Source organism: Chanodichthys erythropterus, chromosome 14 (genome assembly GCF_024489055.1).
Source record: "Chanodichthys erythropterus isolate Z2021 chromosome 14, ASM2448905v1, whole genome shotgun sequence".
NCBI classification, from domain to species: domain Eukaryota; kingdom Metazoa; phylum Chordata; class Actinopteri; order Cypriniformes; family Xenocyprididae; genus Chanodichthys; species Chanodichthys erythropterus.
The window spans coordinates 3,613,452-3,628,610 of record NC_090234.1 but is presented as its reverse complement, the minus strand read 5'-3'; the positions used below and the strand labels follow the sequence as shown (position 1 = coordinate 3,628,610).

The window sequence follows — 15,159 nt, the reverse complement described above, 5'->3', positions numbered from 1 at the left end:
AGATCGTATTTATTATAAATATGAATTTAATTGTTGATATTTTATTATATTTTTATTTAGTTTTTTTGACAATAAGATAAACAACCAATGACTTTACATTGATTTTGTCAAACGCTAATGTTTTGTTTAGGATTTGTAAAACTATGTAAAACTCATCAACATAATGAATGAGTTAAAATTAACACAAAATGCATTACCCCTAAACACCCATTAATGTGTAAAAAGTTTTTTTTTATATTAACATATTTGTGCTTTACAGTATTATACTATAATTTCTACAAAAACATTACATGATTTATTTATTTATGATGAAAGCAGGAAGATCCAGACCTACAGGAGTGACGATTACTGACTATTGACCGGTAAGATCCTCAGAGAGCCAGAACACCAGAAGTATGGAAAGAGTGTGTCAGTGAAGGTGGTTGTGAATGTGTGTAGATGTGTGTTAGTTACAGGATCAGAGAATGACACCGTTCCTCTGTCATAGTCCAGATTCACTCTCACTCGATCAAGCTTCTGTTTAAAGTGACTATAATGCACACTCCAGACATCATCAGTGTTAGAGAAATCTTCTCCCTTCCTCTGTTTTGATGCTGTAGTTACTCCAAGACTCCAGCCTGAACTCTCTTTAACCTCCACATCCCAGCAGTGTGTTCCTGAGTTAAATCCCTCTGAACCCAGAACACAGGCATAGATGTTAAATCTCTCTGGATTATCAGGAAGAGGTTGATCAATCTTGCTGTTTCTCACACTGGTCAGATCATCAGACAGGACGAGACTTGGATGAGCCGTGTTTGGATCCAGAATGACAGGAGCTGATGAGACACAATCAACAGATGCTTTTATTCTGATGTTCATATAATGATCAAGAGTGAACCAACACAGATTATTATGAATTATGACACTGTTGATCAAACACACTTTCCTCTGATCACTGTCAGTGCTGTTATTAGTTTCACACTCATTTTATCATCAACTACAAACATTAAATGTGTGATTCAGACATTCGTGTCCATCAATTAAAGACTCTTACAGTCTTTATTAGTTTAAAATAGTTTATTCTCACTGTCTGTTGTGTTTGACTAATTATGTTGGCTTGAGAAATTATTATTATTATTACTTTGATTCTGAGATTAAATTTTCTGATTGTAACTCCTCTGAACAACCACCAAACCCTCAGACTGTTCTGACTCGGGTTACGTTATCTTTTATATCTGATCAGACTTACGGTTTTTATAAAAATGACGATCAAAACTCTGAAAAATCCCACAGACTGTCATTGACAGAAAGTTCAAATGAGACAAAACTGATCAAACTCCAGCTGACAAAAATTCAAATCTAAACTGATTCCCTGTAATGAAGCATCACTCAGGCTGGGATCCATTTGCATGCTTTATTAAGTTAAGAGCGCAGTCGTACAGGCAAGATCAAACAGGTGTAACAGGGACAGGCAGAATTGTGGTCAAAGAACAGGCAATGGATCAGGACAGGCAGATATCACTCACAGATCAATAGACAAGGCAGAGGTCAGAGGTAGGCGGCAGAGAATCGTAGACGGGTAACAAACAGGATCAACAACAGGCAATCAGACAGGATATGAACGCTCAGAAATGTACACCAGGGCAACACAAGACTTCGCAATGCACTGTGGTGAATGAGAGTCTTTTATAGTCCGGGTCATGGAATGTATAATGTAACACATTTCAGTGTATGATGTGTGTTGCTAATAAATACGGTACAGTCATACGCTGTCCAGACAGTGCAGGGTGCGAAATCAGCAAGATCGAGGAAAAAAATGGAGACTACATTACAAGATCAGGTAAAAAGGAAAAACTTACAGTCATTCAGCTCACAAATCACAAGCATGGCGCTTGACAAGTGATCATGTTGAGACACTATAATACACCGCTTACAGCCGCTAGATGGTATGAAGGCCGTAAAGCTAAATATGTCTTTAGACGTTACGTGTACAGACCATAGATTGTAAAAAAAATATGGACGTAGTGAGTTTTGAGGTGAAAATGAGGCCGCTGCCATCTTTGCTGCGTGTTGACGTCACATGTCACTCCTGGATAACTGAAAATGGGCAAAGAGGTTGAACTGAGGTGCCATGGTTACTGAAACCACGCCGCCTAGCTCGACATGACCATGTTAGCAGGCAAAAGAGCTATCTATCTATCTTAAATACTATCTAAAATATTTTTAATGATAAGTTCATTAGAAAGTTCTAAATGTGTATTGGCCATCTACGGTGTCTTTTTTAAGATATAGATGCTCCAGCAGCAGCATTTGTGTTGCATGTTGGGTGTGCAAATAACAACACGAAAAATCAAATGGGACTTCATTGGGTAAAATATCCATGAGTGTCAATTTGCAAAACAAAATAAAAACAGTACTTTTTGTACACAAAAGCGTTAAATCCATGAAAAATATATATATAATCCCAGGGTCCCCGCGGATCCTTAAAAAGTCTTAAATTGTATGGAATGTCTTGAATTTCCTCAAGGAAGGAGGGTCATTCTACAGGAACGTCCACTTTTCTGTCCCTAGACTTTACAGAAATATTACACTTGAAAAACACTTCAGGATTACAATTTTTTATATTTTAATATGAAACCATACGTTATTTGAACAATGAAACCTTCTTGAGCATCAATGTGGCAATAATTGTTTTTTAATTAATTATAAAAATTCCAAGCGCCACAGAAGAGCTCGTCCCCACAGTCATGTACAGAGGGAAAGTGCTTTATTTTGAGCTCAGAAACAGGTTTTTCTATCATTTTAAATACAATAATTATGCATAACTATCAAATATATGATGTAAATGACATAAACAAACCAAATGCCAAATAAATATTATAAAATATATAATGAATGTAGTGGTCCCCTGGAGTTGTGTCACTGGTGTTACCTTTAACAAAAATCTCTTATTTTGAAAGAAAAAAACGACACTGATGACATCACTTGACTTCCTTCTTCCTGTTTCCTGAATTTCAATGAAGAAAGGCAAATGGAAAGTCCTCTATCTCTTTTCAGTTATCAGAAAATTTAATTAGAAAATCATAATTTCATATGAAGCTTTTAGTTGAAGTCACTGGTGTGATCTACTTTATTGTTATTATAAAAAACTAGAATACAAATGGATTAAACTACTTGATTTAGTGAATATACCATGATTGACAACATGTGGATTGACACCTGCAGCAGCCATTTTGTAAAATGCATTTTTCATGAAAATGTCACTGGTGTTACCCGTTTATAGATAAACTTTATTCAAAGCTGTTCATTTAGTTCTTTTGCATAAAATAGCACTAAGATTACATGATTATAACTTTTCTTTCTCATTGTTAATCCTCCTTTGGGCAGATATGGCTAAATTAAGGGTATTTGGCTAAATTCAGTGCAGCGACTTTACAGACAGTGTATTTTACAGACGTTTTTAAAATGTTGTTTATGATCTTTTTCTGACTGTTTTCACTAAGTGTCAAAGATAAGTCTTTTATTGTACACCAAATGTAAAAATTTAGTCAAATCTACTTAATTCTAGTTGAAGAATAAGGATCTTTGGTCTTACACATACGTCACTGGTGATTCATTGTGTCACTGGTGTTACTGTTTTTTGTCTGTCACATTAAATAAAATGTGTCATATGTGGCATGATAATAATTTTACATTCATTGAATTCTGCTACACTCAAGAATTAAGATGTAAAGGATTGCATCATTACTTGTTTATAACTGTTTTTCAAATATGTTCATTTTTATAGAAAACACATGGTTGTGCAACTGAATTAACATCATTCAATTACACTTTTAACTAACCTGATTAAAATAAAAAAAACACAATTTCCTTATTTTTTGCATTATCATTATTTTTCTGTAACTCTGACTGCATGTGCTGAAAAAATTTAGAAATAATATTTCATAAAAATGTTTAAAAATGCCAGAGAAGTATGGTAACACCAGTGACAAAAACATGGGTACATGCGGTCTTTAAATAAATGCACAAAAAAAATAAAAAATCATTAAGCTGTCATTTATGTGTATTCATGAAGTCAAAGTGTAATATAATAATGTGGAAGTTTAAATGTTAAAAAAAGAAATACATTTTAAGACATTTTGTCATACCAAAAGTGGACGTTTCTGTAGAATGACCCAGGAATTAAATTCTGTATGGGACCGAGCGAGTGAAATCTCCATCCGGTTTTGTGTATTTTTAGACGCAATTTTATAACTGACCAGCTACCTTGGGGTCTTAAAGTGCATATTGCAGGTTAAACATTTTTTTCGAGATGAATATATAACCTTGTACAAAAATACCATATAAAAAGGTACTGCAGGGTTTAAAAATGTTTTGCAGGACATAAGGGCATGAATTTAGTAGATAAAGTGACGGTCTCTGTAAAACCGTTTTTTTTTCAGCGTTGCGTCATTTTACGTCACTAAAGGGAGTCGATCGCAGAGCTCAGTGTTGACTCAGTGCAGAGGCTTTCAGTGACAGCGGTCGTGAATCAGTGTGTTTTCTGTAGTTTTTGTATTTATCATACAGGTTTGTGGAGGTTGCACAAACTCCAGCCTGTCAGGACATCGAGTCCAGAGGTTTAATAACAAGAAAAAGGACGCTGCTATCTTCCGTGCCGGTGTGTTCTGTGCAGGTGAAGAGACGGACTTCACTTCTGCATCTGCTTTGAGAAACGCGTTCATTATAGACCGGAGGATTATCATCCCTGCGATATGATGCACTTCAACATTGTAATACTTCTGTAAATGATTATAGTAAATGAATAAACTTACACACGCAATGCTTCTTCACTGTTTTTACTTTAATCAATTTCAACACTGAACAAATTATGTACACAAATGCATCTCACACTTACACAAAACAGTTTTGAATGATGTGCTGGTAATGCACTCCAATTTCATTCATGCCATATATAAACTTGACTGTAAACGTATACATTCAAGTTCACACAACTACATAATCACGGCGTCATATACATCCTCACACTATCAGTGATCGGCACGGAATAAACTCATAACACAGAATTAATGAATAAAGGATAACATTACATGAAACACATACAGTAACACTGCATGTTCGTCCGCCGGTGGGAAACATGATCACGGATCCGTCAGAGATGAAACATGAATTGTGCACCATAAGTCTTGTTTTTTTTATTTATTTATTTATTTATTTTTTTTTTTACATTTGCTAACGTTACCAAATCAGTCGTGATGAGAAACCGCTATATCACGAACGGTAGTGTAGACAGATATTAAGGAAGTTTATTAGTTTCTGTTATTAGTAATCAATAACGTTACTCCTAGATGACCAATAGCTTTGCTTTTGCCTGATTCATGATAATAATCTGTACAATACTGTGATCTGAGAACAGTGTTGCATATCGTTAGCTAACGTGTATAGGCTATCTAAGCTAACACCGGTCTCTGTCCTATTCTCCACTGCTTCTCCTCACACAACAGCTCAATTTGTCTCTTTTGACCGTTATTCTGTCTAATCCTGGCCTGTCGCTGCTCTCTTAAACACATAGCAGGCTAATTGTATGGCTGTGGTTTGTGATACGAGTATGAATAAACATTTACAATTTCCTCAGCGTCCGAACTGTCGTTGCGATCCATTGTTTTCCTATTGTTTATATTGATCGCGCTCCCTTGAGTTACGTCACTTCCGATTTGGCATTTTTCAGATGCGGAAGTAAAAATACCTAAGTAAAAAGTAAAAAAAGTAAAGAAAGTAAAAAAAAATTTTCTCACAAAACGACTCCAGAAGCCTATGTAGCGTATTTATACGCGTTTTTTCAAGAAAATCTATTTAATACATTATTTTTCTATACATTGAATCACTGAAGCTCTAACCTGCAATATGCCCTTTAAATATTTTTGTTGCATTACCGCAAAACTTTCTATAGTCTGACAGACCCAATGACTGACTGATCATTGAACAGAAGATTTTTTTCTCGCGGTAGTTATTGCGTTGCGTCATCAGAGAGAATTGAGGTAGCAGGTAGCGCAAATGTAATGATTTATGGCTCGAGAAAGATGAATTCTCTTGTTGGTTGAGGCCGGTGCCGGTAAATGTCTACGAGGCAAACTGCGCCGTTTGTAGAAAATGTTTTAAACTGGTACAATGGGCATTAAAGCGGTACGCACACGCCGAGCATCTGAATGCTGCTTTTGCGGTAAAGCGACGGAATATATACAGAATTCCGTTTTTTAGGTCTAAAATCATGACGCATGTGAATCATGCAGATCAGTAAGATGTTTTATATGTTTTATGTATGTTATGTTTTATGTTTTCTAATACGTCAACGACGGAATGGTCCAGCGGCGCCATCTGCAGGACAAAGGTCAGCAAAGATGTAGGAATATCTGATCAGAGCTGTAAACGGATACACATTTTTAAATAAATAAATCTGCTGTGGCAAAGCTACTGCAAGTGATTTTCGGTGCTGGAAATCCTTATATCCTTTGCTGAAACAAACACGTCATGGAGAGCGCAGCTCATGGTTGCTTAGTAACGACAGACGCTAACGCAGCGCCCGAGCGCTTTGGAAAGGAGAAAGCGGCAAGGTAAAAATAAAAAAAAGAACAGAATTCAAGGAAAGTGTGCTTTTAAACTTTTCATTTTTTGGTTTTGTTCTGTGGTGTTGTGAGGATCCTTTTCATGGGATACAGGATTTTTTAAAGGGGGGTGTGTGACGTCTCAGTGAGTCACTGTGTGTTTCTACCCGAGCTACAGATGATTGGCAGACTGGCGGTGATTGGCTGACGTAGTGTTGCACCTGCACGAAATCAACGCTCTTTCAAAAAGGGATTTGTTCGAACCGGGTGTGTCTCATACGTCCTGAAAAGTGAAGCTGCGGGCTCTTTGATCGCCCCCTGGAGGCTGGATGCAGTACAGGTCATAAACCCCGCCCTCTCAATGCAGTCGAATGAGACTTCAGTGAAAATTTAAAAATAAATTCTGCTTCAAATAAAACTTTCTGAAAGATGGTTTTGGTCATTTAAGGTAGTTGTTATCACGCTGATTTATATTCAATTGTTCGTTTTTTTGATGATTTAGATTTTAGCTAGCAATTTGATGCTATAGAAACGGGGCGTGTCGTCATGATTCGAAGTTGATTGACAGCTTGTCTGAGGACTGTCGGAGCTTCGAGGGGAGATTGAAGATGTATAACTAACTATTAATTTTCGATTTCTTTATTATTTAACACCAACAAAATGAGTTGTTCAGCAGTAAACTGTACTAACCGACCTACAGGATCTGACGGATCACTGAACCTTTTTCTGTAACATTAAATATGGGCATTATAAGCTAATTAATAAATGTTATTAGTTAAGATAACACACCTAATGTTAACCATGTCGGGAAAAAGCAGGTGATCGTTATCTGGCAGTTACTTATTTTTATGGGTATTGTCATGATCACCGTCTGTTCCTGTCATTGTTCCTGGACTACATCTCCCATCATCCTCTCTGTCACTCACCTGCACACACTTCACACTAATCACTCATCATCACACCCAGCTGCACATCATTACCAGGACTATAAAGGACTCACACTCACACCACCAGTTTGCGAAGTCTTGATTACTCTGTGTGTCAATTCTAAGCGTTTCCTTGTGATTATCCTGTTTCCCTGTCTGTTCCTGTTCCTGCCTTTGACCCTTGCCTTGCCATCCTGTTCTGTGAATGATATCTGCCAGCCCTGATCTTCTGCCTGTATCTTGACCACGATTCTGCCTGTCCCTCGCTGTTCCTGTTTGCTCCTGATTGACCCTGCCTGTATGACTACACTCACTTTAATAAAAGCTTTGCAAATGGATCTCTGCCTCAGTCCCACTTCATTACAGAAGACTTCGCCACTACCAGATCCAGCAGCTTCGGTGAGCATGTCCAGCCTCAGCATGGACCCAGCATGGTGTCTCGTCAGCCTGCGTCAAGGTAACAGTACTCTCGAGGCACATATCCAGAAATTTTTGGGGATTGCTAATTTATCTGATCTGCCGGACCACGCCCTCATTGACTTCTTTACCTATGGATTAAACGAACAATTAAAGAGCTGCTTACTTACCAATGGTCCCCGAGGGTCGCTCATGGAATTTCTGGACTTTGCCCTGTTCACTGTCGGTTCACTTTTTACTGTGGGTATCGCAGAGGAATGCGACACCACAGTGAATCACGTCATGGCGGCCGCTAAAGAGAACACTCACAAAATGGCGGCCACCACAACAACATCACATCACGTCTCCGCTGATAGCCCAGAGCAACGTCACGTCTCCGCTGATCGCCCAGAGCAACGTCACGTCTCCGCTGATCGCCCAGAGCAACGTCACGTCTCCGCTGATCGCCCAGAGCAACGTCACGTCTCCGCTGATCGCCCAGAGCCCGTTCCAGCCAGTGTATCCGTTCCCGAGCCCGCTCCAGCCAGTGAGTCCACTCCAGTCCAGCATGCTTTCCCTGTCAGTCCTGTGATGGCCAAGAGGGCTGTCTTCACTTTTTATGTCTTGGCTGTCATGCGTGCGTGGAGGATGTACTCGAGCTCTATGGACTTGGGAGCAGTCTGCCAGCCCGAGCCCGCTGTTGTCCCAGAGCAGCCCGCTGTTGTCCCAGAGCAGCCCGCTGTTGTCCCAGAGCAGCCCGCTGTTGTCCCAGAGCAGCCCGCTGTTGTCCCAGAACGGCCTGCTGCCGTCTCAGAGCAGCCGTTTGCCCCGCTGGCCGCTTCGCTCTCAAGTTCGCCGCTTGCAACGCTCTCAAGTTCGCCGCTTGCAACGCTCTCAAGTTCGCCGCTTGCAACGCTCTCAAGTTCGCCGCTTGCAACGCTCTCAAGTTCGCCGCTTGCAACGCTCTCAAGTTCGCCGCTTGCAACGCACCTCAGCTCTCTGGATGCGATGGACAAGATGGCTGTTTCGCCAGTGCCTACGGGCAAGATGGCCGCCCCTTTGGTGTCAAGGAACATAGGGGGTGTTCCAGCCATCGAGTCCGCTCCAGAACCTGTGCTACTTGCCCTGCCAGCGTCCCACGAGCTCCTTGTCCACGAATCGACCATGGCCACCGTTGATTTCCCCAAGAACTTTTTTGGGGGGGGCCATATACCAGAGGGTGGGGAGCTTGTGGGTGGGGACCCTGCACGGCCGCAACCATCAGCGTGCTCCGAACTGCTAGGGCCGCCCATGGACTATAAACCCCTATGGCCATTAATGGACTGTAGGCCACTAAGGCCATGTATGGACTCCGTCCTGCCGTGGCTGCCCAAGCCGCCTGACCTGCCGTGGCTGCCCAAGCCGCCTGACCTGCCGTGGCTGCCCAAGCCGCCTGACCTGCCGTGGCTGCCCAAGCCGCCTGACCTGCCGTGGTTGCCTGAACCACCTGACCCACCGTGGCTGCCCGAGTTCCAGGGGCTGCATTGGAGATCCCGTTCCTGGCTGCTACTAGATCTCCAATGCACCCACCCCCCCCTCCCTAGCTGTTCCTTCACGTCGCGAGGACGCGCCTTCCGGGAGGGGGGCATTATGTCATGATCACCGTCTGTTCCTGTCATTGTTCCTGGACTACATCTCCCATCATCCTCTCTGTCACTCACCTGCACACACTTCACACTAATCACTCATCATCACACCCAGCTGCACATCATTACCAGGACTATAAAGGACTCACACTCACACCACCAGTTTGCGAAGTCTTGATTACTCTGTGTGTCAATTCTAAGCGTTTCCTTGTGATTATCCTGTTTCCCTGTCTGTTCCTGTTCCTGCCTTTGACCCTTGCCTTGCCATCCTGTTCTGTGAATGATATCTGCCAGCCCTGATCTTCTGCCTGTATCTTGACCACGATTCTGCCTGTCCCTCGCTGTTCCTGTTTGCTCCTGATTGACCCTGCCTGTATGACTACGCTCACTTTAATAAAAGCTTTGCAAATGGATCTCTGCCTCAGTCCCACTTCATTACAGGTATAAAATATAATTAGCAGGACAAAACTAATGATAGCTTACTCTAATTACAGCAATCGATCTCCTGTAATGTTAGTTGAACTTGATTTTAAATGGCAGGACCGTTTCTGACGATTTAGAGTTGTTTCTAGTGGCATATTATATTGATTTTATCTACTGAATTTGCCGTTTCAAAAATACTATTGCTCTAGAAACAGAATAGCTTATTATTTTATAGGAAGAATTTAAAATTGTGTATAATTTTTATAGTCTACTTAAATTACATGAATGATGATGCAGTCGTCTGGGCGGAAGTTTGATACCGCGACTCCGCCTCCGGCTCAACTGACGATTCCTTCTGCGCATGCCCAGGCTCCAAACTTTTTTTTTTTTTTGAGTTTACAGTCTATGGTTCGAACTGATGGTGGAAGGAGACTTGGTGCTTGTTGCCGTTTGTCTGTATGTCATGAGGCTGCCGGTGCTCTCGAGGGATATGGAAGTTGCGGGAGACCACCGCCGCACTCGAGGAGTTCTCGTTCTGATCCGCCTTCCCTAGAACGGATTTTGGACCTTAATCTTCCGTTGGTTGTTTGTTTGTTTGAACTGGTTACACTACCACTTACACACTATTCATCTATACTGACTACTAAACATTTCATGTTTATTTTCTTTAGTTTAATAAATTGTTTTGTAACGAAGCGGTTGTGTGGCGTTCTCCCTGTTTTTGTTGCGTTCCTTGAAAAAGAACCGTAACACTGGAAATTATGTATTATGTTACATTAAATATAAACAGCGACTGATAATGGATTAAAGAAAACAACATAGAGAAAACTACACCATTTACCTCTAACTCCTGTTGTAATCTGTCCATACTGACTGTGTCTACCCACCCCTGTCCATCTCCAAACACACTTGACTCACATCTTCCACTACTGCAGGTCATCTTATCTCCTGTGTTTGTTTCGTCTGTCTGTCATGTGTCTCCTGGCAATGAGGCGCGCATTTCTGTTTGTGTTGGGAACGATTTTAAAGTCGTGTAGTGTATGATCCCCAGCCTTTCTCTGTAACCATTTACAAAGTCGGCAAGTGTATGATGCCTGCAGTTTAAAAATCAGTAGTGTATTCCAGCCTTTAACGACAAGCTAAAATATTCTAAGACTGAGCTCAACACACAAATACTGTTTCCTTCGACTGAAGCCGATTTAAATGCTTACAAACACCGACTGACTCGGCCCATTTGGGCATGATCAGACGTAAGTATCAAATTGCATTCATAATCTGACTTTCTTTCTATCTATCTATCTATCTATCTATCTATCTATCTATCTATCTATCTATCTATCTATCTATCTATCATGAAGCACCTCTAACTCTCCACCCCTCCATCATTTCCAGCTCAGATCTTCTGCAGTCTGACTCACTGTTTTGGACGATGTCCTGCATCTTCTTCCAGACTCTGAACGGCAGGTTGCCCAAGTAACGTGGCACATGAATCAAAGCTCCAGAAGACATCTGTGGATCCGGCCGTGAGCTTTCGAAAGGGAACACAACATTCCTGTGCTATGGGCACAGCCAATACTAAAGGCTGCAGTGGAAGTTTTTTTACGCTCCTCAATTCACACAAATCAGTTCATCTCTTCTAAACAAACTCTTGAATATGTGAAAAGAATCAATCCTCACCTTGATGTGTTGAACTGTTTCCTCAAACTCTCCTTTAATGTTTTCATTGTGTTTAAGTTTCTCTTGTAAGGACTTCAGTGCTGTATTGAGATCCTCCTAGAATTTAAAGTGAAAATCTATAAGACACCAGAGATTTCTGTAATATGTTCATATATGTAATACATAATCTTAAACAAGTGTTTATCCGTCTTACCTTATATGATGAAACCACTTCACCGATGGGTCTGAATTTATGATTGTCGTGTTGTTGTGAATCTCTGCACACTAAACACACAGGCTGTTTGTCCTCCAGACAGAAGAGTTTGAGTTTCTCACTGTGTAAACTGCAGATCTCCTCAGATCCTGATGAACGCCTCTCATTTCTCTCCTTCAGGAACGACTCACACAAGTTCTTTAACGCGAGATTAACTGGAGGAAGATCTCTTGCTGATCTTTTCCTGCAGACAGGACACTCCTGAGTTTCCCTGATTCTCCAGAACTGTTGAAGACACTCTTTACAGAAACTGTGACTACATGACAGAAGAACAGGAACGCTGAAGATTTCATGACACACGGGACAAGAAAGATCATCTTCAGATAGTGAAGCCATTTTCACTGTTTGAGCTCCTGCAGTCTAAACTTTACTTTCACTTTCTGAATGATGCTTTCAAAAACGAATAACCTCAAAGATCTGCTGTCTGTTCAGAAACAATCTTCTCAAAAATCCTTCTTGAAAGTTTTTCTCCTTGTTCTTCATTGATAGCCGATTCTTTTATGCTTTTGCTGAGACAAAGTTAGTATGACAGAAAGGAGAAATAACAACTCCATCTCTTCCTGGTAAGTGTTGTAAGAGGGTGGAGATTTTCAGGTTAAAGTTCCAGTTTTTCAGGTTAAAGTTCCAGTGATAAACACGTCTGATCATGTTGCTGATTGTCAGTGTTTGGAGACATGAGCAGAAGTGGGTAGAGAAACCTGAAAACTGTACTCAAATAAAAATACAAATATTTAAATATTTTTTTCATCCAGAAAGTAAAAATTTTAATAATTACTTGAGTAAGAATAAAAAGTATCCGATGACTGATCAAGTGGCAAGTTACTAAGGTTACTAGTTAATTCAGATGTGATTCAAATCAAGATGATGATGATGATGATGATGAAGGTGAATCAATGAAGCATGAATAACAATATAAATGTTTTCTCTCTATAATGTCCAAGTCAGAGATTGCATGTCAAATCTAAATTTTTTTAAAGGTGCAATAGAATTGAAAATTGAATTTACTACGGCATAGTTAAATAATTAGAGTTCTGTCCATGGAAATGACATACACCCTGCGTCCCAATGTCCATACTATCCATCCTAAATAGTATGTGAGATTAAAATAAGTGTGTCCCAAAGCATAGTATGTTGAAAAAAGTAAGCCAAAAGTCCCCGGATGGTCTACTATTTCCGGTAGATTTTCAAAGTGTGGATCCGTGCACACCATAAAAGCTAATATTGCCCACAACCCATTGCGCTTTGGATGAGGATTCAGTTCAGAACTACAAACACAAGTAAAAAGTGTTAAAAAAAACTACAAAACATGGCGGATATGCGCGACCGACGCTGAGAGGTTTGAGTGACTAATAATCAGTTCATCCGTATAGAAAACATTTATTTAATGTTACCCGTGTTATATTTCATCTGCAAATACCAATGTGGACTTTTATAAATATCTGATTGGTCATTAACTTTTAAATGCATCATTCTGCATTAATATAAGGAGATTTCTCCACATAAAAGACCCGCGACTGCAGATCAACGTGCTGCATTTCTCTCCGATACGGTAGGAAATTAACTAAATGAAATGTGGAGGATGTAAGATGATTGACAGTCCAGTTTACGGTGACAGGATGCGACAGAGAGAAAAGACGCGATTGTATGACGTCAAGTCAAGTCAAGTCAAATTTATTTATATAGCGCTTTTACAATTGGTAATTGTTTCAAAGCAGCTTTACATATTAGAAGCACAGAAAAAAAGGGAAGTGGTTAAAACTGTACAAACAAGAGTGGTAATATGTAACATATACAAGATGGTGCTACATTAAGCCAATGTCGACTGACTCCCAGGGGTGGAAAACCCCCCCTAGGAGAAAAACCCAGCGTGCTAGCACTGGGAAAAAAGTCCTAGGAGGGAAAAAACCCCTTGGAAGATATATATATGTAAATGTATATGGAGATCAAAATCTGAATTGTACATTTTTATTATAGAGATTAAAAATCGATTATATATAAATATATGTAAGCGGATACGGGGATTAAAAATCTGAATTATAGATGCAGCCAGAACTGGATCTGTAGGCCCATTGTCTCCTGGGCTACGTTGTAGTCAGGTCCAGACGCAGGTTCTCCATCTGATCTGGATACGGCCTGGATCCAGCACCCGGCAAACCTCAGGATAAGCAGAGAGACCGATATTAGCGTAGATGCCATTCCTATTCTGATGTACAGGTATATCTAGTGTTATAGGAAATGTTCTCGGTTCCGGCCGACCTAATTATTGCAGCGTAACAATCCTTTAACGGATTTGAAAAATGTTAATGTATTGATAATGTGTTATGTGTGATAGTATGTCCCAAAGCTTGTCTACTCTTTTGTTACACACTCAAAAGTAAGTGCTTTTTGTTCACAGAAAGAGTACATACTTTTAGGGCGTAGTAGAAGTATGCGAATTGGGACACAGCAACAGTGAGCCTCAAACTCCATTGTTTCCTCCTTCTTATGTAAATTTGATTTTGTTTAAAAGACCTCTGAAGAACAGGTGAATCTCAACATAACACCGACTGTGAAGCAACAGTCGGAATCATTAATATGTATGACCCCAATATTTGCATATGCCAGCCCACGTTCAAGGCATTAGACAAGCCAGTATTAACGTCTGGATCTGTGCACAGCTGAATCATCAGACTAGGTAAGCAAGCAAGAACAACAGCGAAAAATGGCAGATGGAGCAATAATAACTGACATGATCCATGATAACATGATATTTTTAGTAAAATTTGTAAATTGTCTTTCTAAATGTTTCGTTAGCATGTTGCTAATGTACTGTTAAATGTGGTTAAAGTTACCATCGTTTCTTACTGTATTCACAGAGACAAGAGAGCCGTCGTTATTTTCATTTTTAAACACTTGCAGTCTGTATAATTCATAAACACAACTTCATTCTTTATAAATCTCTCCAACAGTGTGTAATGTTAGCTTTAGCCACGGAGCACCATCAATTCAGAATCAAATGTAAACATCCAAATAAATACTTTACTTGCATGCACTGGCGTAGGAACCGGGGGGGACGGGGGGGACGTGTCCCCCTCAATATTGGAAAATGCTGCATGTGTCCCACCCAAAAATTAGCCTATACACCGCAGGAACAAAAACTGTACATTTTGAACTTTTATTTTGAATACGCGACGAAGAAGATATTCGGTTTTGTCAGTCAAACCCAGAGTGATTTCATTCATGTTTGAATAATCACCATTCGCCAATCACCAGCTTCATATTCTTCACTTTTCACCTAT

General features: G+C 40.1%; 1 protein-coding gene across 2 annotated transcripts; it reads right to left on the bottom strand.

Moving 5' to 3' along the window:
* Positions 1-204: 204 nt before the first annotated feature.
* Positions 205-12,385, bottom strand: LOC137035536 (E3 ubiquitin-protein ligase TRIM17-like). Of its 2 annotated transcripts, XM_067408930.1 has the most exons (4): positions 11,822-12,385; positions 11,629-11,724; positions 11,370-11,479; positions 205-815 (listed from the first exon to the last, which is right to left on the bottom strand). In XM_067408930.1, exons 2-4 carry the CDS (start codon positions 11,673-11,675, stop codon positions 346-348), a joined length of 627 nt encoding a protein of 208 aa, XP_067265031.1. In that variant the 5' UTR covers positions 11,676-11,724; positions 11,822-12,385; the 3' UTR covers positions 205-345. The 2 variants fall into 2 exon arrangements, with proteins under 2 accessions (XP_067265031.1, XP_067265032.1); XM_067408931.1 differs by lacking the exon at positions 11,370-11,479 and having other exon boundaries at positions 687-815.
* Between the last annotated feature and the right edge of the window lie 2,774 nt (positions 12,386-15,159).